This window comes from Poecilia formosa, unplaced genomic scaffold (assembly GCF_000485575.1).
Source record: "Poecilia formosa unplaced genomic scaffold, Poecilia_formosa-5.1.2 Scaffold34, whole genome shotgun sequence".
Classification (NCBI taxonomy): Eukaryota; Metazoa; Chordata; class Actinopteri; order Cyprinodontiformes; family Poeciliidae; genus Poecilia; species Poecilia formosa.
This window is the reverse complement of record NW_006799973.1, coordinates 517,723-541,827: the sequence shown is the minus strand read 5'-3', so window position 1 is coordinate 541,827 and position 24,105 is coordinate 517,723. Positions and strand designations below refer to the sequence as shown.

Below are 24,105 nucleotides of genomic sequence, written 5' to 3'. Positions count from 1 at the left end.
CCGAAGCAACAGGATGCTGCAGACGACCTGAGGCCTCGCATCAACACGTTACAGACAAGATGTTGACAGCTGTTCACAGTCCTGGACTTCAGTGACCCATGAGGCGCATCTGTGAAGCCATTTTTAATGGCGTTGACTGTGAAGAGCTGCTCTACATAGAATGACTTGCATGTTCTGGCAGTGGGGTGTTGCAATCTTGCTCGCCAGATTGACAAGGAATGTGATTCTTTGTTTATTTAAAGCAGAAACAAAAGCGGCCCATGTGACGATTAATCAGGATGATACTGAATCTGAGGGGAGAAAGACAAGCAGATCTGCAGGCGAAGAGGTGCGGGGGAGACTCCAAATGAGAAACATACGCTCCAACTGCATGACTAAGCCTCCTCAGCCCCTGTTTGGAATGGGGGGAAGGGGGTGAGGGTGTCAGGGAATGTGGGGAGCTGGGGGGGGCAGGGAGCCGGGTCAGTCAATAGTGAGGTAAAACGTGTGGCGTGGGAGGGGCCGGGACTTAAAGGGAACAGGGGCAGGCAATCCAGCACTTTCACTTTGAGCGGCGCCTGTGTCTGAGTGGAGAACATAAGGAGTGACCAGAGGGAGAGGAGGGTGGCCCGCGTCTCTGCCGCTTTATCCATTTAGGAACCCAGGAGCTACTGAGATTTAGGAAGATTCAAGGTCTGTAGTGCCAAAAAAAAAAAAAAAAAAGGAGGGGAGACAAAAAAAAAGCTCTTAAAAACGAAAGAAGGCTGCAGCCACTCTGGGATTTAGAGGGAAAATCCAAAGTGAAAGAGAATGATGGCTTGTGGAGATTAATGGGTCACATTTTGGAAAGTACCAGAGGAAACCAGAAGAAGAGAATGCACTGAGGGATGTGAGCAAGGGGACTGAACATCGACCGCTGAGAGAGAGGAAAGGCAGAAGCGTGCTCTGTCAGAGACCTCAACAAACCACAGAGGAGGAAACTTTGCCTTTCACAGAGTGACACAGCTGAAGAGTGATTGCTGTCAACAAGAGAAATGGAGAAGTGTCCATTCTTAGAAAGATAAAATGCCAGGTGAGAAATAAGAACACCCTTCAAATGCTTTACTTCAGCTTTTATCTCTATGTGCGCACTTGTAGAACTTGTAGAGCAGACTCTTACTCGTGCTTGTTCAGGCATCACAGCACACTTTCACTGCATGTGTCGCTACAGTCTCAGCCACACTAATGTCATACTGTTGGAGTTGGCGATGCAACCGCAGCTCAGAGTATTTTCGTCTGTTTTCTGTAGAAATGGCTAAATTGACACAGGATATGTTGAAACGTTTCTCTGTAGGTATGCAGCTCGAGACGATAGAAACCACAGAAAGTTTCCACCTATTATCTGAATGTCATCTGCTCCTTTCATCCTCACTCATGTGTCAAACAGGTCTACTTTTGCTGCTGCTCTTCATCGTCCAATGTGGTGGATGTGTCTTTGACCTGAAAGGTGTTGAAAACATAAAGGCAACAATCGATTCTAATCCAAATGGATTTGTAAGTCTTTACTTTTTCTTATTTTCTTTTATTTTTTTAAATCAGCAGCTTTTCGTCAGTGAGGATGTGATGTAACAATGTGAAGGAATAGAAAATAGATTCAGAGTAAGCGTATCAGATCAGAGAGGAAAATCAAACTATGTGATGCTTTGCATTTTTTTTAGTCACCTTGAAGATTTGCAACAATTACAAAAGATATGCCTCACTTTATCAACTTCAGCACAAAGCTCAATCAGTTCTGATCTGGTTTTCTTTTTTTTTTTTTACTTCTCTCTCCTCCAGCGGTCTGTGTTCCCTAAAGATTATCGTGTAGCGCACCACTACACTCGAAGCATGCTGTGCGACACTGAGCCGGTGAGTTTAGTTATCAGTTAAACGGAGGGAGCAGAGTCTCGCGTGTCATAAAACCGCTTGTGTGTTTCACGGAAGTCAACCTCCTCTTTTGGGATAATGTTTGACTCCATAACCTGGATAATTATTACCTTTCTCCCGCACTCATTAACACATCTTAAAAAAGAAAAAAAAAATCAATTGTGAACAGATTGCTGCAGCAGGTGCTCTCTAGTGTCACTTGCACTCGAGTGCCACTGATGTGGTTCTTGTGGTGATCCGTCATGAGTGGTGCATTGCTAACTCTGAGGTCTCCCTGCAGTGCTGCGTGTTCTCGGCAGCAGTGGTTCTCGTGGAGTCCTGGCATGTGCTCGTCACAAACCTCTGGGATCAGCATCTCAATTACACCTTCATCCTAGAGCTGAAGCTGACACTGGATAGAATTGTTGGAAAGAACAAAAATACAGAGGTAGCATTTTCAGTCTTTATGTGCTAATTTTCTGACATGTTAAATTTTATGAGTTTTGTAAACTGTAGAAGGAGCTGGAGCTTTAAGTATCGCAGCTTTTACGACTTGCCTCGAGTTGTTTCTCTGATTATTCTGCAGCCTCTAATTTCGTCATTTCCTCTTCTCAGAGTTTCCTGGAGGAGACGAATCTCAAGCAGTACCCAGTGTTGTCCTCCTCCCCAGAAGAACTATTAAATCTAACGTCAGAACTTTTTGCTCGGTGGCTCGAGGTGGGTTGCTCACCTTCAATTGAAACTTGTTTCCCGCCCATGTTGCCCACGTTGCCCACGCCTTTGGAAAGGAAGGACCACGGTCCGGTGAGGGTCAAACTATTGACCACTCGAGCCATCAGACGTGAGGAAGACCAGCCTGAAAAAATGATAGACAATAAACCTCCATCGTCCTGTGGAAGATCTCGATCCCGGCCTTGTCCTGCAGCTTTCTGGAGCCCCTTGTTATTGTTGTTGTTATTTGGACTCTACTGGTAGCAACATTGTTTTGTTTTTTTTATTGCACAACAATGAAACTTTTACCTGGCACTGAATGAATTATTTTTGAGTTTTGATGCAGTAAGCTTTGCTAAAATGAAGTGATATGCACAAGCTGAATGAAATGCCAAAAGTCAGCTAACTTTGCTCTTGTTATATCAAATATATACTATACCTATAGTCACTCTCTTGGTTGAAAAAAAAAGAAGCTACAAGCTCCAGCTAATTGTGCTTTCCTTGCTAACAAGAGATCCAAACTGAGCTAGTCGGTGCACATAAGCCATTCTCTGTGGTTGCCTCACTGTTTACAAATGAATGTTGTGAGAGTTTATTCCTGTAAGTAAATGTAAATTAAAGACTTTCAGGTATAGTAGCATTTGGTTTAAATTAGAGCGATCCAGTAACTTATATTTATTATTACGGTTCTGTTGTTGTGTGTCTTAAGATGGAAGAGTGCATTAGCTCTAGTGAATGACCGGAGGGCAATAGTTTAGCATTTATCAGACAGTAAATGTTGCTGCATGGATCAATGCTCTGTTACTGAAACAGTAAAATGCTTCATTTCATACCTTTGATTTTACAGCCTCCGTGTCTTTGAGTTCTTTTCGTTTGCTTAATTCGAACAAAGTAGTCCTTAAGTTACTTTTTGTTCATGCTAGATCACTCGGATGCCTTGGTGGCCCCTTCAGCGATGAGATGCTTTTGTTTATGCCCCTGGATTCCTTTATCTATTCATGTGAGGTGAACTGTGATGTGGATATGTCGGATGAAAGCAAAAAAATAAAAATAAAAAAATTCAAAGATAAGCTGCAGACGGGGGAGGAATGCATCGTGGCGGCCTGTCTTCTGTCTGAAACCATAAGAGGAATAAACGTGAAATATTTATGCTGGCACTTGCCCCTGCTTGCACACACACCCAGACATGTAATGTGTACCATTGTCCTCACCCTTGAAGTGCATTGCATTGCCTTGCTGTCGCCATGGAAGCACCATGTTTTGCATGTTCATTGTTTACACTGAATTTGTGTCAAGAGTTTGCAAGGGGGAACAAACACATATTTGTACAAATGGGGACAGAAATACTTACGTTTTAATACGTGAACCGCTTCTTTGTACCTTTTCCAGTCTGAGGCATAAATATTTAAGATGTCTGCCTGTCTGGAGAGTTAAGTCCTGGTTTCCAGTCTGTGACAGGGGTACTAATGTCAGGAGGTTTCATAATTCCCGTAAGTAGGCTTAACTGTGATTCACCGAAACCTTGTCTTGGGTGGGTCACCGAATACTGATGACCCCAGTAAAAAAAAAAAAGAAAAAAGAAAGCACACATGTACATAAGGGGGAGGCTTTCTGGAGAGGTCAGGTTGACCATGCACACAATACAGCCAACAGTCTGGTGTCATGTTTTCGAAAGAAATCTTTGAAAGACAGCTTTTTCCTGGCAGCGGGGAGCCAAGCGCCAAAGAAACCAGCTGAATTCCCGTAAACAGGGTGGGAGAGAGAGAAAGAGGGGAGAGAAGGTGGTGGAGGAGGAGGAAGAGGAGGAGAAAGTGGGAGGACGCTCAAACCACGTGGCGCTTCATAGACCGGAAGTACCCTTCCAAGATGTCTGCGCCCGATGAACACGCGTTAAACCGAGGAGAAGAAGAAGGCGAGATGGCAGAGATGGAGGGAGATGAGGAGGACGAAGGGGTAGAGATGGAAGAGGAAGGAGACGCGGGAAAGAAGGTGTACGTCCCCGGGATCGAGCCCCTTCAGCCCGGAGAGGAGCTGGAGATGGACCGCTCCGCGTACCGCATGTACCACGAGTGCCAAACAGGCGAGTTCAGACCCGGTCTGCTGGACGTGCTGCTCAAGCCAGACTGCAGGAGCTCCGTCCAGGTTTAATTTTTTGACTTTTCGTTCAGGTGCTCCGTGCCTGAGCTTCGACGTGATGAAGGACGGAGACGGAGACGGCAGGCAGCAGTTCCCCGTGTCCATGCTGCTGTGCGCGGGCACGCAGGCTGAAACAGCCCTGAAGAACAGGTACCACACACTGCTGCTCACTTTTAGACCACTGGCTCAGATCTTCCAGATTATTATTGCACATTTATGTTACAAACAAAGGAAAGGGAAATCATTTGTAAAATAAAATACCCCAGTGGCGGGGTTTATTTGTTTTGGTGATTGTTTTGTAGTTTTAGTTAAGGTTATTGGCAACAAGTTTAATTTTTTTTACACGCCGTAATAAACAATTAATCGCATTAAAATGATCTCGATAATTTCATATCGATGATTAGGATTTTTTTTAAGTCCGATTTTGTTCACACACACACACACACACACACTTCGTAATCCATTTTATTTATTGTTTGGTTGTGTTTTATTTAGAATATTTAAGATATCTCCTAGTTCCAGTGTTCAGTACAAAATTAAAGTTTATCATTCTTTGAGAGGGTGAACTTGCATTATTATGTCATCATTACCATTATATTACTTGAAAATGGTCTCAAAACAACAATGTTATTGTTTACCGCAATAATTTTGAGGATAATTTATCGTCTATGTCTGGAGATACATTTGTCATTGGACCTGTTGCAATAATCAATAAATTAATTACTCATGTAATAAATAAGTTGACCGCTGGAAATGGGCACCAGCACCCCTCTCAACCCCACTGGGGATAAGCTTGTAAGATAGTGGATGGATGGATGTGATCAATTAAAATGAGCTCAATAATATCCAGTCACATGGTTTATCATTAGTCTCTTTTCTCTTTCTACCAAAACCTGTATGATGAAAGTCTTCAGTCTGGTGCTTTGGTTTGTTTGAAGGACAATTTTGCTTGCAGAGACTTCAAAATTAATTTTATTTGTTGTTGTTTTGTTTTGTTTATTTTGGATATTTAAAATGTCTTCCAGGTCCAGGGTTAGATGTTCATTGGAATTTAAAGTGCCTAAATTGAGCTGTGTGTATCCTCACAGAAGCACCAGTTGTTGCTTTCTGTGTGTGATGCTATCAACAACTTTTTAAAGCTGCAGTTAGTATTTGTCTCAACACTTTGCTCTCTTTTTGTTGTTGTGGAGGAAAGAGTGGGAAGGGAGAGTCTCAAGAGACAACAGAAATGTTACATCTGCTCGGGTTTCCATCCAGCTGATCCGATCCAGCCTTGTTCCTGTGTTGGGACATCGACATGGCAAAGGATTCTCTGTGCTTGTTTAGCTGAGCGGAAAGCAAATGTTTACATGAAGTTAACAGGATTGGTTGTGGTTTTAGCATGCTCATAAAAAATAGATTATGTGTTTGCTTAGACTCCAAGTCAGTTGTTTACTCTTTTCTCAGACAGATTGAAGCTAAATCCATAAAACTGTTGTTTTGTTAAACATGCAGAAATGTGCATGTGCAGCTTTCCACCAGATTACTGAAGTTTGATGTATCGGTGTTTGCTTTTTTGTCTTAAGCCTGATCATTGTGAAATTTGTTGCATAAGCTCGTTTCTTTGTTCCTTTGCATTATTGCGCATTTTGTTACAATCCAACCACAAAAACTTTAATGTGATGGACCACAATGTGAACATAAAACATATAAAACAGTATGTGTTATATTCAGATTGTACAGTACCTTTAAAAACTCAATGATGACCAACAAAATTAGTTTTTTTTTGACAAAACAAATTATAAATGACATTTATTTTATGTTACATGTTATTTAATTGACATTTAGTTTTTTTTTTTTTGTATTTTTTTTTTCCTCAGGAAAGCCAAGTGATGATTGATTTTGCAAATCATCCAAGGGGATAAATATTTTTTAAAGGCTCTGAATATGTTCAGGTTTGAAGTTACTGCAGAAATGCAATTTTATTTTCTTTCTTAACCAGTAATTAACCTAAATTATTGATTTTAAAATGTATTTATCAACTCATAGTTGTAATCACTTGATACCAATTATTCTCTTTTGCGACCTATTGTTGGAAGATTTTGTTTGTTTTGTGTTTTTCTTACCACAGTAATAAAGTTTCCTCCTGACAAAATAGGAGGGAAATACCCATAAATAAAGTAAATAATTGTTGAACTTTGTGTGTATATTTGCGTCTGAAGTAACTGAAAAGAAATTTAAAAATAGAAACTTAATATTTATGAATTTTTATTAAACTTTTGAGAAGGAATAAAAGGAAGAGGAAGTGTTATTCTCACTAATCATTGCATTTGTATATTTACCCCTTTACTCTGAAAACCGGAATAAAATCCAACCTATTGTGTGAAGAAGTTAAATTATTAATAAATTAAACAATCGTCCTGTGCTTATTTTAAGCTCAGTAAGATACTTCTGTTGAACTACCGCTTTAGTAAATCTCTGAACAGTTCCTCTTGGCTCTGTTTCACATTGTGCAATATTATTTTTAAGTCTCGCCTCTTACTTTAATGAATGACTGTCAGTGGTGGAAACAGACATTACATCCAGATAAAAGCAGACTTGTTCATGGTGAGCGGATTTCAGGTTAGGTCTCGTGTAAATCCTTTACCTGCCAGTCAGGATTTAACTGAAAATCTGTCAGAACTTGAATATAAACAGAGTCCGTTAGAAGGTGGTGGGTGTATTTTTTACTTTCACTCTCAAGCTCCTCTTTGTTCACCTTCCTGGAAAATGTGCTCCTCGCTCTCGCTGCAGACTTCTGGTGATGCGCATGCACAACCTTCATGGAACGGAGAAGGAAAACGAAGAGGAGGAAAGCAGCGATGAGGAAAGCGATGAAGAGGAGGAAGAGGATAAGAAGCCACAGCTGGAGCTGGCCATGATGCCTCACTATGGAGGGATTAACAGAGTTAGAGTAAGTCTGTCATTTTTTTTAAATAGGTAAATCTTAACTGGGGCACAGATTTTCTTTGAAGGAGAACTAATTAGCTTTATTTAACAGGTTAGTGTAGGTCTGTATGCTCTACAAAATATGTTTGTTTTTTTAATTATTTGCACATATTCATTCTTCGATAATGAGATTTTTGTTTGGTCAGTTCTGCCTAATTTGAGCTCCTTTCAGAATGAGCCATTTTAGGGCTTCTTGTAACTTTAAATCAAAATTAGCTGTTGCTGGCGATGCCCTCAAACTCAACATTTTCCCTCACACGTGAAAATGGCTGCAAAAAATACGCAGTTATACAACCGTACACCTTCGAAAAGCAGAAGTAGAGCCTCCTGCGCAGCCAACAAGAATGCAACAAGTGGTTTCTGGATGGTAAGTCAACAGCAAATCACTTGTCTTTTCCAGCTACCATTGTACAGCACAGTACAGCGGTAAAACCAACTGACCAAACAGCTGGTGCTCCATTTGGGTTGCTAGGTAACGCCCCAATATGACTTGACCATTGGAAGGTGTTTAAAATGGCTCATTTTCCACACAATCAAAAACGTAAACTTATTTCGTAAAAACGGAAGGAGGATTTTATTTGTTTGTTGTTGTTTTTAAAGTTTTTGAGCTGTTTTTGGAAGCATTTGAAACCCAAATGGGAGCATAAAACATGTGAATTACAACAGGCCCCCTTTAATGGCTGGTTGAATTTATTTTCCAGGTGACCCAGTATGGCGAGCTCCCATTGGCTGCAGTGTGGTCGGACAATGGACAGGTAGAGATATTCGACCTTCGACCTCAGCTGGAGGCCGTCCACAGCTCTGCTGCCATGGCGACGTTCGTCCAGCAGCAGAAAGAAGCTACACCGCTGTTCAGCTTCTCAGGACACATGAGTGAAGGCTTCGCAATTGATTGGTCCCCTAAAGTCCCAGGTGAGTCAAACTTCCTCCTGCAGACAGGAGAAATAAATAAATTTAAAAAAAAAAACAAGAATTTCTGCTGCAGACCAAAAATAACAAAGACTTCGACTATAATTGAGCTGGATGTCGCACTGTGAGCCTGATCAGAGGGAAAACTGGTAACCAGATCCAAGCATGACTTCAGGATGTAGAAACATTAAAATGACAGAAAAGTAAAACTGATAAAAGGGTTTTCAGTTGAGTTGGATGTTCAGAGTTAATTATGGATAACATTTTAAACAGAGGAAATTTGAGGGTGTCACTAAGCTGAAGATTTAAAAATGTGGCAGGAAATGATCCCATTTGTTCCTTTGGATTTTATTACTTTTTTTTTTTATACTTATTTTTTATTGAACATTTCTGAACACATACAGTGGAGAGGCATCAATACATTCAACTTCACATACAATGTTGGACAACCGTGTCCATATTTAACTGGATACAAGAATGGCATTCTCCTTGCGTCTGTAGTCGCTCCATTTTTCCCATTTAACAACAAACTTGTCCTCCTGCAATCTTAGTCTATATGTGATTTTCTCCATTGCGAAGATCTCTTCCACAACGCTCAGCCACTGCTCCACCGCAGGGGGGTCTTGTCTATACCATCATTTTGTGATGGTTTTCCTTGATGCTGAAAGTAATATTTTTAACAGATATTCATCATCCTTTTGAATTGCATCGTGTGTGAGGCATCCCAGGTAGAGTGTTTTACGTGATCTGGGTATTCCATATCCCAATATGTTTTTCAAGATAAGGCAAACATTATGCCAGTATGTGGTTAGCTTTTGACAAGACCAGAATATGTGTGTGTGGCCTACATCAGTCTGGCCACAGAGTCTCCAGCATGGCTGTGAACTGGATACCATCCTGGTCCTGATCTTTGGTGTTATAAAAAATCTAATCATGTTTTTCCAATTAAATTCCCTCCACATACGGGAGCAGGTGGCTCTGCACTGCATTTTACAAATTTTAAACCATTCCTCCTCGCTTATGTGTTCCTTCAATTCGTCTTCCCATTTTTCTTTAATGTACATAGTAGACGTCTTCCTTCCTGCCATCAGTCCCTGGTACAGTGCTGAAATAACTCGTAATTTATTCCCCTCATAGGCCTTATGAAATATCTCTATTATTTTACTTACTTTGGTTTTTATCTCTTTCTCATAATAATCTTTTATTTGCAGGTATCTATACTGGTTTGATCCTCCAGTTCATATTTTTCCTTTAAGCTATTAAAGCTCAGCAGTTTCCCCTTTTCAGTCAATTTACACATTGCTGTGGCACCTTTATTTGCCCATTGTTTGAAACCTATATCATAAATACCTGGTTTAAACCTCCGATCCCAAGCAATCCAGCTCAAACTCCTTGTTTCCTTCTCTAACTTGTAACTATCAATTACTGTGTTCCATATTTCAATCATAGTTTTAGTTATTGAATCTAGCTTATTGCTTAGTTTGCCTAAGAGTATTTTATGTGCTATTAAATTTTTAACTTCTATGTCTTTTCTACCTATTTCCAGATTTTTCCCATTTTGAAACATATGGGACATATGCTGGTATCATTGCACCAACATACCAGAGGTCTAATTTGTGCGGCCCAGAAATATTCTTTTAGGGCTGGTAAACCCAGACCTCCTTTATCTTTTGGGAGCTGAAGTGTTTTATATCTGACCCTAGGTTTCTTCCCGTTCCATATAAACCTTGAAATCCATCTGTCCCATTCTACAAATTGTTTTTGCGGAATAGTCAGTGGCAGGGACTGAAACAGGTGTAACAGTCGTGGTAAAATATTTATTTTAATTATCTTCACTCTAGAACTGAGGTCAAAGCCAATGTCCATCCATCGCCCCAGGTCCTTCTTGATATTGTGGTTTATTTCTAAATAATTTGCATCATAGAGTTTGTCAATTGTTTTGGTTATGTTTACCCCCAAATATTTTATAGATTTCTCATTCCACTTAAGTTTGTAGGTATCCCTTATTTTCTGCTGCGGGGAGTAATTTATTGTTAGGATCTGTGTTTTTTCCACATTAATTTTGTATCCAGAGAATTTCCCATAATCCTCAAGCAAACTTACTGTTTTTAAAAACATTTCATTTGGGTTTTTTAGATGAATCAAGATGTCGTCTGCAAACAACCCTATTTTATGTTCTTCCCCTCCTATTTCCACTCCTTTTATTTCCTCTTCCTGCCTAATCATCTGAGCTAGTGGCTCTATAAACAGTGCAAAAAGACTTGGTGAGAGGCAGCATCCCTGCCTTGTTCCTCTCTCCAGAGTAAATCTTCCTGACAGGTTGCCATTTATTTTAATCCTTGCAGTTGGCTCTTGATAAATTGATTTAATACAATTTACAAATGTCTCATTAAATCCAAATTTTTCTAAAACCTCATACAAAAAGTTCCAATTGACACTGTCGAAGGCTTTTTCTGCATCTATACTTATCAGAACTGCCCCCTCCCCTCTTCCTTGCAGATGGTCTATGATGGGAAGAGTTCTCCTTATATTGTCTTGTGTTTGTCTTTCCTTTATAAAACCCGTTTGATCCTCATCAATTAAATCCTGCATTAAATTTTCCATTCTTTTAACTATGATGGAGGAAAACGGTTTGTAGTCTACATTTAGTACCGATATCGGTCTGTAGTTGTGGCAGTATTCTTGGTCTTTACCTTCCTTTGGGATTACGGAAATAATGGCTTCCTTCCAAGAAGGAGGCATCTTGCCAGTCCTGAGACTATAGTTAAACGAGTCATATAACAGTGTTGTTAATTCTTCTTTGAAGGTTTTATAAAAAGAAGACCCTAAACCATCTGACCCTGGTGACTTTCCTGTTTTAGTCCTGCCAGTTGCCTTTGTAATCTCTTCCTCTGTAATTTGAGAAGTCAGTGTCGCATTTTGTTTTGTGCCTATTGCTGGTAAATCCAATTTTTCCAGAAAATTACTCACCTCCTCTTCCCCTGCCGATGGTGGTTGGGCATATAGATTTTTGTAGTATTGCTCAAATCTTCTTTGTATTTCTTCTTGTTCATATAAAATTGTATTAGATAGTGGATCTCTTATTTTATGTATGCTACCTAATGTTTGTTGTTTCTTAATGCGCCTAGCCATATTTTTTGTAGCTTTCGGTCCCCCCTCATAGTACGTTTGTTTAGTAAATCTAGCCTTCTTTTCTACCTCCTCCCATAAACTCTCATCCATTTCTTTCCTGGTTTCTTTAATCAGATTAAATATGTCTGGGTCATTTGCTTATTGATGTTGTTGTTCTTATTTGTTTCCTTATTTGTTTAATGTATGTTTCTAATCTTGCTTTTTTCATAAATGCTGTGTAAGAAATCATTTTCCCCCGTATTACCGCCTTCAGGGCATCCCAAAGAATTACTGGGTCTACTTCACCATTATAATTTTCCTCTTTATATCGGATTATCTCCTCTTTTACTTCACCAACCAGACCCTTGTTATTTAATATTTCTTCATTTAGTCTCCATAAAGTATTGTTCTTTTTGCTGTCCAGGTGGATCTTAAGATAGATTGCGTTATGATCGGAAACATCTGAAACTCCAATCCTACACTCTTTCACTCTGTGTAGTTCTCTCTTATTCACTAGTATATAGTCAATTCTGGAATAAACACCATGTGGTATTGAATAATGAGTATAATCTTGATCTAAGGGGTGAAATTCTCTCCACACATCTACAATTGCCATTTCTGACATCATGGTGTTCATGTGCCTACTGATTTGTTTTTTTACTATTTTTATTGCTTGTAGTATCCATCCTATAATTTAACACAGCATTAAAGTCCCCGCTACATATCAATATTCCCTCTGCTTCCAAGTTAATGAGATCAAATATTTTCTTAAAAAGTACTTTGTCACTTTCTGGAGGGGCATATACATTGAGTAGTGTGATTAACTGGTTTTCCAATTTGCCCTTTATCATCAAGTATCTTCCTTCTTTATCCCCAATTTCCTCCAACAATTCAAACTTTACACTATTTGAGATCAATGTCATAACTCCACGTTTATGCCTTTCTCCAAATGAGGAGGAAAATGAGTTTCCATGTCCTTTTTTTGTTAGGTGTGTCTCCTGTAAGAGAATAACTTGTACTTTTTCTTTTCTAAATTTATTTAGGACCTTATCTCTCTTTTTGATATTATTTAAAGCATTTACATTCAGTGATACCACAGTTATAACCGTAGACATTGTTTGTATATCTTGGTTGGAATCTCAGCCTCTCCACTTGAACTATGAACAAGAACTAAACTAACAAAAAATCTGAACTCCCGACTAAATATGGGCCATATTCCCAAGAGGCCCTGTTCCCCTGCTGGAAAGGGAGGGGGGTATCCTTTTATGAAGAGTCCCCCCCCCCCTAGTGGTTTTGGGCAAACCTGTGTTGGGTTTAGGGTTATTTTTCATTTTGATCACCAAATGTGCAGCAGAATGAAGGGAAATTTATCTTAAAGCCTAATATTTTTATCTAGTCCATCAAAGCTTTAAAAAAACCCATACAGACTAGATTTTTAATGGATTCTCCCGCGTTTTCCTCACCAGGTCGCCTCGTCAGCGGCGACTGCAGGAAGAACATCCACGTGTGGGAGCCTCGCGAGGGTGGAGCCTCGTGGCAGATCGACCAGAGACCGTTCAGCTCCCACAGCCAGTCGGTGGAGGATCTGCAGTGGTCTCCCACCGAAGCCACAGTATGTGCAATTATCAAGACACTGCGGGTCACACTCACAGGGCTGGATGCTTCCTCTGTCCTCCTCCTCCTCCTCAGATGAAAGGAGTGAAGGCTCTGAGCTGTCGATGAGCACATGAATGCTTTGATTAGACATGCATTAATGACGTCACGCTGAGCTCACCTGCTCTGTTCGCTGCAGGTTCTTGGCTGTGGGAAACGCAAAAAAACAAACAAAACACAGGGCGTGTCGAGTGAAATCACTGAGCGGATGTTTATTGTAAAGGAACACCTGGCTCGCTGCAATTATGTCGCAACACGAGGTTGCGGCTAAAACCGAAACAGTCCCCATCTTGTTTGAGGTTTGGGAGTGAGCAGCTTGTAAACTGAGGCTGGCTTGAGCCTTTTGCCAACAAGAAGAAGAAAAAAAAAAGAACACAGTTGCTTTGTTTCAGTCCTGGTTTATGTTGGTTGTGATTCACTGCCGACGTTTAAACAGTTGAAATGTTTTGTTTTTTCTTCCTTTAGGTTTTTGCGTCTTGCTCTGTTGATCAGTCCATCCGTATCTGGGATATCCGCGCCCCGCCAAACTCGATGCTCTCAGCCAATGAGGCTCATTCGTCAGACATCAACGTAATCAGCTGGAACAGGAGCGAGCCGTTCCTGCTGTCAGGAGGCGACGACGGACTCCTGAAGGTCTGGGACCTGCGACAGTTTAAGGTGGGAACCAACACCAGTTTATCCAGAAAGACCTCGATAAACTAGAATAACTTATGGAACTGAATCAGTCAAATTTTACTTGTATAGCACCTTTCAGCAACAAGGCGTTTCAAAGTGCTTTACATCATTAAAACACAAAATTACAAAGTCAACAACATTTTGCACATGAGATTATAGATTAATGAGTCATGATTAGGTTTCAAAAGCAACTCTGAACAGCTGAATTTTTAGTCTTGATTTAAAGGAACTCAGTGTTTCAGCTGTTTAGCAGTTTTCTGGAAGTTTGTTCCAGATTTGTGGTGCATAGAAGCTGAATGCTGCTCCTTGTTTGGTTCTGGGGATGCAGAGCAGAACCAGAAGATCTGAGAGGTCTGGAAGGTTGATACAACCTACACAATTTATTTCTGTAATTAAATTTGAGAAGTAAAACTTGTGTATTTCAGAGTGACTTTAGGTACAGATTAATGTATTTAATTTCTTGACATTTTGATGATTCTTGCTTACAGCTGATTAACTTAAAAATTCTAAGATAATTATATCACACAAGACCAATAAAAAAAGTATTTTTTACAGAAACGTTGACTGAAAACTATCTCCATGTTTGCTGGTATATAAATCAAGGTGATATCTTGGCCACTAAAGCAGGTGTTGGTACAGAAAAACACATTTTTCTGGACGATAAATTGTCTAAGAAATTATTGTGATAAACGGTAATAGTGACCATTGACCATTTTCAAGTAATATATTGATTACAGCATAATACTGCAAGTTTGTCCTCTAAGAAGAGGACAAACTTGTATTCTCTTAGAAGACTTCATAAATATCCAAAATGAAACACAACATCTAAAAACAATAAGTAAAATGGAAATGAAAGCCATGCAACAAACCAAAACCATAAATACAAGAGATTGTGAAGTCTCTGTAAACAAAATTATTGAGCTCATTTTAATTTATCATGCGATTAATTGCTTATTGCATCAGGCTTAATGTGGGCAGGTTCCAAGTCCTGCTGAAAACTGACGTCAGCGCCTCCATAAAGCTCGTCTGCAGAGGGGAGCATGAGGTGCTCTGGAGTGACCTGGTGGACGGCGACGCTGACTTTTGTTGGAGTTCATTCACTTTTGTCTCTGTGCTCCACCGGGTCCATTAAGCTGTTTCAGGACCCGACCAGAACCCCTGAGTGTAAATTAGCTTTAGAAATAATGAGATTTGGTTATACATAAAAGCAGGCTTTAATGCTGAAAAATGATCAGATGTCACAAGCCATGCATGTCATGCGGATGGATCAGATACAGAGTTACATTCACCGTCCAGCGCTGAGCCACGCTGAGCTCACCTTATGAATGAAACCAAGTGAGGCGAGTTTAGGCAGTCACACATAAACATGGTTATGTAATCTGCACCGTGTAAGCAGATAAAAGAGATGGAGGAAAAGATAGAAACACTTTAAACTTGATAAATCTCAGTGGCGCAACACCAGCAGCTCCCCAGTTCACAGCTTACTGTGGAAACTTCAAACAGGACTTTCGGCTGTGTGGATTTTGTGCTTCTCCACTGATTCCCCAGACTCTGGGACTGAGATTTCCAAAGGAAATTCAAACGCAACATTTATCTGATAACTGGCTCCTGAATGGGTTTGCTACATAATCTCATCCAGGCTGCAGTTATTTTTTGTTGCTTTTCCACCTTTTGCGCTACACTTTTTCCTTAAACTAAAGTTTCTATTAATAAGCAGCTTCTTCAGCAAATAACTTTGGTATCAGTGACTCCCTGCAAGACAAGCAGCTTGTAGGCCATTTCATGCCCATTGAATGTGTTAAATTTCCTTTTTGGTGAGTTTCGCTGATTGCGATTTTCAAATTTTGAAAGAAACTAAAAACTAAACCTATTTTTTTAACTAGCTGTGAGCTGTGATCAGTAAAACGGTCAAAAACCAGGAATCTACAACAGCCTCCTGTTTTTTTAACTGAATTACTGAAGTAAATAACCTTTCCAATTACTCCTGTGTATGTCAGACAATTCCCACTGAGACTTGAGTAAATTTCTGTCATTGCAACATGAAAACCAATGTTTATAGGTTTGTATGTTGCATCAGATTGTCTGCAGCCTTGTTATTTATCCAGCTTCCACTAAACGCAGACCTTTGTTCCATTTCATGGTTGTTATGCAACTTTCCGACAATAATTAAGATGATTATTACCACCCTCCTTTTAATCCGTGTGGAAATGCGTTGAGCTGCAGTTCCAGGAGTCAAACAAAACCATTAATGCTGCCACAAAAACAAAGTTGACATGCATATGGCCAAATGTGGACTTATAGAACATAGTGGTGCACCAAATCGGCACCAATTTCCTTAAGTAAGGGTGATTGGCAATTGGCCGATACTTGCATGTAAAGACGATCTTTTCCAACAATCTTGAGTCTAAAAATCAGCCACTGCCTTCTTCTGCTCTGCAGTGAGAGGTTCGACTGACGGACCAGACCATCAGGTCACACAGTTACAAAATCAGCAACTTTCTTGCTATATTTAGCGACATTTCAGGCAGGAAAAAAAAAAAAAATGGTATCGGCCAAATTCGGAATCGGCAGGACAGACTTTTTAAAGATCGGTAACAAAATGGCTGTCCCACATTAACTGGCGTCTTTAACCTGCAGGCTGGTCGTCCGGTGGCCAGCTTCAAGCAGCACGGCGGCCCCATCACGTCGGTGGAGTGGAGCCCCGTGGACTCGAGCGTGTTCGCCGCCTCCGGGGCGGACGACGTCGTCAGCCAGTGGGACCTCTCCGTGGAGTCGTGCGACGTGGGCGCCAGGGTGGAGGGGGTGAAGGATCTGCCCCCGCAGCTGCTGTTCCTGCACCAGGGTCAGTCGGAGATCAAGGAGATCCACTGGCACCCGCAGCTGCCCGGCGTGATGATCTCCACGGCCCTGTCAGGGTTTAACGTCTTCAGGACTATATCTGTGTAGGCCGTAGGTGTGTGTGTGTGTGTGTGTGTGTGTGTGTGTGTGTGTGTGCGTGCGTGAGTGTGTTTTGCATGTAGTCGTAAATATGTGAATGGAGCTTGTAATAATGTAAATAACCTGGCTGTATAAGTAATAACTATATTTCTGACATTTTCTGGCAGAGAAAAGCGTATCATTAATTTTCTGTATGCTCTACAGATGTGTAAACCGTTTTAGACATTTCCTCTTGGACGCCATCAATAAACAGTTTAAATTCTGATCTGCTTTGTTTCTACTCTTAAAGAAAAATTAACTTCATGCTAAAAAATTATTCATAGTGGACTTAGATCAGAAGAATTGAGTCAGTTTGCCTCATTGGTGATTGGTGTAATCTAGCAGTAAAATGTTTTCTCGGGAGTTTAGTGGCTAGACCAACACACAGCAGTGTGTTTGTTTAATCTTTTTGTGTTTTTGTAATACTTAAATATTTGTATTCAGTCAATACTTTGCAGAACCAGATTTTGCTGTAATTACAGCTGCTTTGATTGGTTGCTTTTCACATCTAGTGACTGAATCTTTTGCTAATTCTTTGCAAACCCTCATTTGCAGTAGGATTGTGGAGCTGAAAGATTAGCATGCTTTCATAAATATAGATTTTCAAACCACTTCATACAGTATGATTTCATCTAAACCATCCCACTGCCGTTCTTCTACATGAAGGTGAATTTCCCCCCAGTTTCAAGTCTGTAGTCGAGTTTTCTCTGGGCATACGTCAGATTTACCTCCATATAGAAATTCATCTCTGATCACAAGAAGAAATCTATGCCCATGTCATAATTCTGCCACCACCATGTTTTACGGTGAGTTCAAGGTCATGTGCATTGTTGGTTTTTCTCTAAATGTATGGTTTATTGTTCTTATCTGATCACTTTCTTCCACGTGTTTGCTCAGAATCTTTTCTTCCTTTCTTCTTTCTCTCAGTAATGTCTTTCTAGTTGCCATTTTTCCACAGAGTTCACATTTGCATGGTGCACAATTAATGGTTGTCCCGTAACCACGGAGATCAGCTACCTTTACAAATCCAGGGAGCCATTTCTGTCCTAGCTTTTAATAACATTTGTATAGAGCCACTAAATCAGCATGGCCTTGAAGTTCACATTTGAAGCTTGTCTTGTTTTATGGTCAAATTAAAAAACAGGAGTTCAAAGAAAAACCTTGAAGCAGAAATACTTTTCCTGCACTGCGGAAAACGGGGAATATAAAAGGATTTTGGCTGATTAAAAAAAAGACAGAAGGAAAATAAATTATTGCACTGCGTGTTATTTTGTTGTAGAAACTTTATGCAGATATATTTAGAAAATTGGTAAGGGAAAAAAAAAAAATCTCGACTGCAGACTTGTGTTAACAGATTCTCCAGCCGGAGCCGTGGATCTCTGCAGCTCATCCACGGTTGCCATCGATTTCCAGTTGTGCCTTGTTTTTATTTTGTAATGTCGCATTCAACAGAGCTCTAAGAGATTTGTAGGATGTTGTTTTCTAACTTGACTCTGCTTTAAACGTCTCCACAACGTGCTGCCTGACCCGTCTGCTGTGTTTGTTCTCTCAGAAACCTCTGAGCTCTTCACAGAACGGCTGGATGTGTGTCGAGATTAAACTGGACACAGGTGGAGTGCTTAACAGCAGCTGATGTGGTTGGATGAACTGGATTTTATTCAGGGGTGTTGTAATAAACTCAAATGCACGCTAAACATTACAGATTTTTATTAATTTAGAAAATCATGCATCATTTTCCTTCCATTTCACTCGCACACGACTTTAGTTGATCAAAAACTCAATGACATATGCTGATTGTGACAAAATGAGGAAAAACTGAGTGAATAATTTAAGGTGCTGCACTGAAATAAGAACACAAGAATCATTTAAGAGAAGGAAATTGTTTTGTGGCGCAACGTGATATCACATTGCACTACAAATAAAGTTACATAACTGTTCATTTTTAATTGGAGGTAACGCTTTACAAGGCCTTTCCTTTCTTTGTGGCAGGAAACCTGGTATGTAGCCACCCCAGTCAAAGTACCTAATTAAAATAGCAGACTCCTAATTAAGTGTAGAGCAGTTTGAGAAAGCATCCCAATCCCTCATATTACCCAAGCCTTGCATCAGAGAGGCAGTCAAAGCTGGTGCCAATAATAACTTTGTTTTGCTGTAATTTTTTATTAAACCACAGGGTAACATTTGAGGGTTTTTTTTTAAACCAGCATTTTCAGCAGAAAGGTAAAATGGTATCTCCCTTTTACAGCATTTTGCAACGAGCATTTAAGGCGAGAAAATTACGCAAGCAAAAAGTACAAAAATACACAGTTTGTCCTGATTTATGAGCGACCTTTAAATCCCATGATTGTTTTCCTCTAACTAGAAAAAAAAAAACATCGCTACAGCCTGAAGGTTAGCTTGGGGAGTTAAAAATAAAACCATCTCAGATGTGGTTTTGGTCGGAACCAGAAAGCCTCACATTGCCAGATATGGAATGTGACAAATTCACAGTAACTCATTATCAACAACGCCTCTGTGGGCTGCAATGCTAAAGGCAAGGAGGCTGTTCTAAACACGCGATGCAGGACAAATAAGACAAGGATATAGCACAGTATGGAGTACAATTAGGCAAAGGATACAAGTCCCTTTAAGGCACATATAGGTAAAGGCCCATAAACACAGCGCCGACTGCGTACAGACTATAAATTGGATATAAAAGAGTAGATTTAATCATAACAACCTGATCCATTTATCCTGAATCAAACTTTCCACAGAGCTTCAGTCTGGCAGCAAAGTTTCCAGCTGAATGAAGCGGATCAAAGTGCTACAAACTCTCCGCTGTTTGAGTGAGCAGATGATACAAAGTCTTGTTACCTATACCGTATTTTCCAGTTGAGCAACATGTTAACTTGTGCACCTTCGTTGGTTTATTTTAGCTTTACATTCAGATTGTTTCTGCTTCCCATTCAGCTGTAAAGTGGTAAATTAAGGAATATGTTGGAAATGCAGTATAAACCGGATCTCTTTACAGACGCTGGACAAAGAGACAAACTTTTTTTCCTTCATTATCTGACATTAAATCAGACTAGACGTTTTTTTTTGTTTTTTTTTTCTGCTTCAGATTCAGACATTTGCATACATTTCCTCAGTATTTGGCTTCTTTAAACAAGCAGTTTGCTGGAGTTTGGGCCCATTCTTCCTCACTGAACTGGTGTAACTGAGGCTTACACCTTTTCAGCTCTTCCCACTAATTATACAATCATGGCTTTGTGATGACCACTCCTGTGCATTGACTTTCTTTTCTTTCAGCCTGTTTTTTTTTTTGTTTTTTTTAATTAGGCGGTTATTGTTCATTTGAAACACCTATTTGTTCCCAAGCATTGACCTTTTGGTTGATGTCTTGAGATGCTGCCTAAATGTTTCCACATGTCGTTCATTTCCCATCATGCCATCTATTTTATAGATTAGTCTTTCCTCCAGTAAACACTCTTACATCATACTGTCACCTCCATAATTCAGCCTTGCAAGCTTCCACCTTCTTCTGTAATACGTTACGATGCTCATTCAGGCCAAACGTTTCAATTTTAGTTTCATCAGACCACAGGACATTTTTACAAAGATTAGTTTCTTTATCCCTCAGGGCTTTGGCAAACTATAATTTAGCTCTTTAAATGGGAACTATTACGCAAGGTTCACATTTTGTACTTCTATTTTGGTCTCAACTGTTTCTAAAAAGAGCCTAAGTACTTTAAAAAAAAAGTCCAGTAAAACGTTAATGTTCCCTGATGTCTGAAAAATTAGCTGTTTCAAAAATTTTCTGAATGTAACGTCACAAATCAGCGGCTACTGACCATCAGCAACCCCACCGAAGCAAAGTCCGTTACCTGGCAACCCCTGCCAAAACCAGCCCATTGCCTAGCAACCCAAGTTGAGTTCCAGCACCTTTGGTCAGCAGGGTTTACAGCTGTATGCGCTGTACAATGTCAACTTACCATCCAGAAACCAGTTGTTGCATTCTCATTGGTTATACAGGAGGCTCTACTTCTGCTTTTCAAAGCTGCACGATTGAATAGTTGCGCATCTGTTTTCTGCCATTTTCACGTGTAAACATTGATTTTTGGGTGGCGTGGCCAGTAGCAGCTTATTTAGATTTAAAGCGACAAAAGGCCCTAAAACAGCTCATTCTGCTCAAAATAGACAGAATTGATTAGACTAAAATCTCATTATCTCAGAATGATTTTGTGCAAAAAATGTAATAAACATGTTTTGTATAGCACATTCATCTACTCTAAGCTGATCAAGGGACTGTTTTCACTGTGAATTATAATACTAATTTGATCAGCTTCAGTCAAAATCTCCACATGGCTCTTTTTAAAAGCCATTAAGCCATTATTATCAACCAGTTATTAAAACTGGAACGAAATGGTTTGATTTAATGTCAGACGGTGAGAAAAGAGGTTATGTTTCTTGTCATGGTGTATGTAAATATCTGGCTTCGACTGTATTTTCAAACTGTTCACATGGAACGTGAATACCTGTCCCCTATAGACCGATTTCATCATCGGACTCGTCTTCAAATGAGTAGCCCCGTCCTTCCTCCTCCTCATCCTCCTCTGAATCAGTCTCTGAGTGGACGTCCTCTGACCTCCTCCTGTCCAGCTCGGTGACCCCGTCCGACCCTGAGCTGTGCGATGAAGAAGGACTGGGAGGCAAATCTGCGTTGTGGTTGCTCAACTCGGGTTCTCCCGCCGGACTCTTCCTCCTCCCGCTGTCGTCTCTCACCGGGCTGTAGCATCCCAGCTGATCATCGCCATCCTCGTCGTCGTGGAGGTCGTAGGTTTGACCCTCGTCCTCTTCAGATGGCTGGCGAATGATCTCCTCTCGCTTGTCGCTGAACCTCACCTTGGGTTTCAGCCCCCTGGACTTCAATCCGTTCTCGTCTGGTATCCTGCCGTCTTCATCCAAGCCATTCCCGTTTACAGACGTCTCCACGTTCCCCCTAATCGTCTTCGTTTCCACTACTGATGTGTCACTCTTTGGGCTGAGCACGGCCTCCCCGTTGGAGCACAGCGACAAACTGTCCATCACCCCTAAAACGTCCCCAAGGATAGACGGACCCAGATCCAGATCCAGGTCCAGGTCCAGGTCCATGGTCAAGGAAGACACGGACTCCGAGTGCTGGAGCTGTGGGCTCTGTGGAGCATCCTCCCAAAGGTGGCCGTGGTTCACCGCTACCTCCGGGTCAGCAGCCGGCAAGATCCCAGAACCACTCAGCTCGGAAGTGGTCGGACTGGGACCAGCAGTGGACAAGAAGGAGGTGTCTCCAAAGGCGTCGCCTCCCCTGCCGATGTGCATAGTGTGGCGAAAGTCCCCCAGGGGGGCGGAGATCATGGTGGGGTCCAGGCGGTGGGCCCGGGATGGTTTGTGGAGTGGCATGGCTTATCAGGGGAAAACTGTGGGTGGAGAAGGAAAAAGTAAGGGGAAAGAAGACCGAGCTAAATGAGACATAACACACAGACACTTCCTGATAAGACGCGGCTGAGTTGTGTAATGCAGTATGGGAAACCTATGAGCCTTTTGGCACTGGTCCGGCTGTGAAGGCCATGCTGAGACTTGCACTTGAAGCGCACTGTGCAGCGTTAGCACATACTTTTCTCTGCCCTCAGGGCTGCTTGAAGACAAAAACAAGACTGTAACCTTCTCTACAAAATAGAAGACATCTAAACGTTTTACAGTCGTGAAAAAAAGGAGGGAAACCCCTAAAATAGCTTAAAAAATAGTTAAAACTGTAGGTGTGATCTTGAACTTATATCTTTCTTATAATTAATAACCTAAAAATAACTGACGGACACTTAGCGTAAAGCGGGAGTGGGACTGAGTGAGTTAATATATCAGTAGAGGGGGCTTCAAGGCCCAGCCCTCTGCTGCTTTTTAAGTTTCTTAACGCTTCAAAACATCTATAAATCACATAAACCGATTCTAAAGCACATAAAATTGGTCTTAAATGTATTAAGAGAAACGTTTGGATCAACACAAAACTCCGCTTATCGACTGAGTTAACCAAGATTTACTTAGAGAGCAATTAAAAAAAAAACTTACTTCAAATTGTTTGTTTTTCTTTTTTCTTGGCTCCCGCTGCAGTGTCCACCTTTTTCATTTGTCTTTTCGCTTTCCTCTCCTCCTTCCCAACTTTTCCCTCGCTCTTTTCTCGCCGTCGTATGCCTGTGTGAGTTTTTCTTTTTCTTTTTTTCCTCCTCCTTTCCAAAGGGATGGGCATGGACTGAGGAAGTGACGCGACAGTTTTTTTTTTATCTCTCTCTTACTGGTAAGAGAGAGGAGCCGCAGCTGGATTAAACCGGGTTTTCCGGACAGTTTGAAGGCACTCAAACGCATCACAGGGCTGTTAAATCAGTGCGTAATAACTTTATTTAGGTCAGAGTCTGTTTTTTTTAACTTAATCAAATATATTTATTTATCCCTTTTGGATCCCTTGGTATTTTGTTTTTTGTACTTTAATATTTTATAAAACTTTGCGGTACATTCGTAAAATGTACACAATTTGACCAGGTTGAGTATTTTTTGTGCTAATTTTTCCATCAAATGTCTTTTAAATTGAACAGAGCATTTGCACCCTTCATTTTCTTGTATTGTTTTTAATACACTGCCACTGCAATTTGATTTCTGTTTTTGTTTGTTTTTCCCCATTCTCAGTGTTTCCCTTAGTTTGTTTTCCACTATGTCATTTTTTTTTTTCTTTTTTACATGTTTTGAAGTCTACGAGTTTGTATGTATTGGACAGCAAGAAAATTTACTTTTTGGATTTTTTAGCAACTTTGCAGAAACAAAACGGATCAAATTTAATGTTTTTGACCCTAATAAAAAAATCTAGTTTGGAACTAGAGTTAGATTTGTTTCACTACATCATCACCTCTGATGAGGTCAAAAGATATTTATTATAAAAAAATAAACAAAAGACAAAGTATATTTAGACATTTTTCCATGAAGATCTCCAAAATATCAGTTTTGTTTGTCCAGCGGAAACACATGGTGGGGAAAACAAAGAGACCTCTGGGATAAAACATTAGAACATTGCATTGTCCCTTAACATAGAAGGTGATTTCCCTG

General features: G+C 40.5%; 2 protein-coding genes across 4 annotated transcripts; one reads left to right on the top strand and one right to left on the bottom strand.

Moving 5' to 3' along the window:
* The first annotated feature begins 475 nt into the window (after positions 1-475).
* Positions 476-17,227, top strand: grwd1 (glutamate-rich WD repeat containing 1). Its single transcript, XM_007549995.2, has 11 exons — positions 476-1,051; positions 1,406-1,512; positions 1,795-1,866; positions 2,165-2,311; positions 2,479-4,654; positions 4,743-4,860; positions 7,483-7,642; positions 8,379-8,589; positions 13,164-13,309; positions 13,816-14,007; positions 16,663-17,227. The coding sequence occupies exons 5-11, from the start codon at positions 4,441-4,443 to the stop codon at positions 16,969-16,971; spliced, it is 1,350 nt and encodes a 449-aa protein (XP_007550057.1). The 5' UTR covers positions 476-1,051; positions 1,406-1,512; positions 1,795-1,866; positions 2,165-2,311; positions 2,479-4,440; the 3' UTR covers positions 16,972-17,227.
* Positions 17,228-19,917: 2,690 nt separating this feature from the next.
* cdc42ep5 (CDC42 effector protein (Rho GTPase binding) 5) lies at positions 19,918-23,253 on the bottom strand. 3 transcript variants are annotated; one of them, XM_016670452.1, is made up of 3 exons: positions 23,080-23,253; positions 22,547-22,651; positions 19,918-22,433 (listed from the first exon to the last, which is right to left on the bottom strand). In XM_016670452.1, the coding sequence occupies exon 3, from the start codon at positions 22,414-22,416 to the stop codon at positions 21,523-21,525; it is 894 nt and encodes a 297-aa protein (XP_016525938.1). In that variant the 5' UTR covers positions 22,417-22,433; positions 22,547-22,651; positions 23,080-23,253; the 3' UTR covers positions 19,918-21,522. The 3 variants fall into 3 exon arrangements, with proteins under 3 accessions (XP_016525938.1, XP_016525937.1, XP_007550056.1); XM_016670451.1 differs by having other exon boundaries at positions 22,547-22,648; XM_007549994.2 differs by lacking the exon at positions 22,547-22,651.
* Positions 23,254-24,105: the final 852 nt, after the last annotated feature.

What these genes read in the sequence shown, in the direction of transcription:
- grwd1 (XM_007549995.2), top strand. Translation starts at nt 4,441, where the DNA reads ATGTCTGCGCCCGATGAACACGCGTTAAACCGAGGAGAAGAAGAAGGC. An exon ending in GTACCACGAGTGCCAAACAG is followed by an intron (nt 4,655 to 4,742) that starts GCGAGTTCAGAC and finishes CTTTTCGTTCAG; the next exon opens with GTGCTCCGTGCCTGAGCTTC. An exon ending in GGGACCTGCGACAGTTTAAG is followed by an intron (nt 14,008 to 16,662) that starts GTGGGAACCAAC and finishes TTTAACCTGCAG; the next exon opens with GCTGGTCGTCCGGTGGCCAG.
- cdc42ep5 (XM_016670452.1), bottom strand. Translation starts at nt 22,416, where the DNA reads ATGCCACTCCACAAACCATCCCGGGCCCACCGCCTGGACCCCACCATG.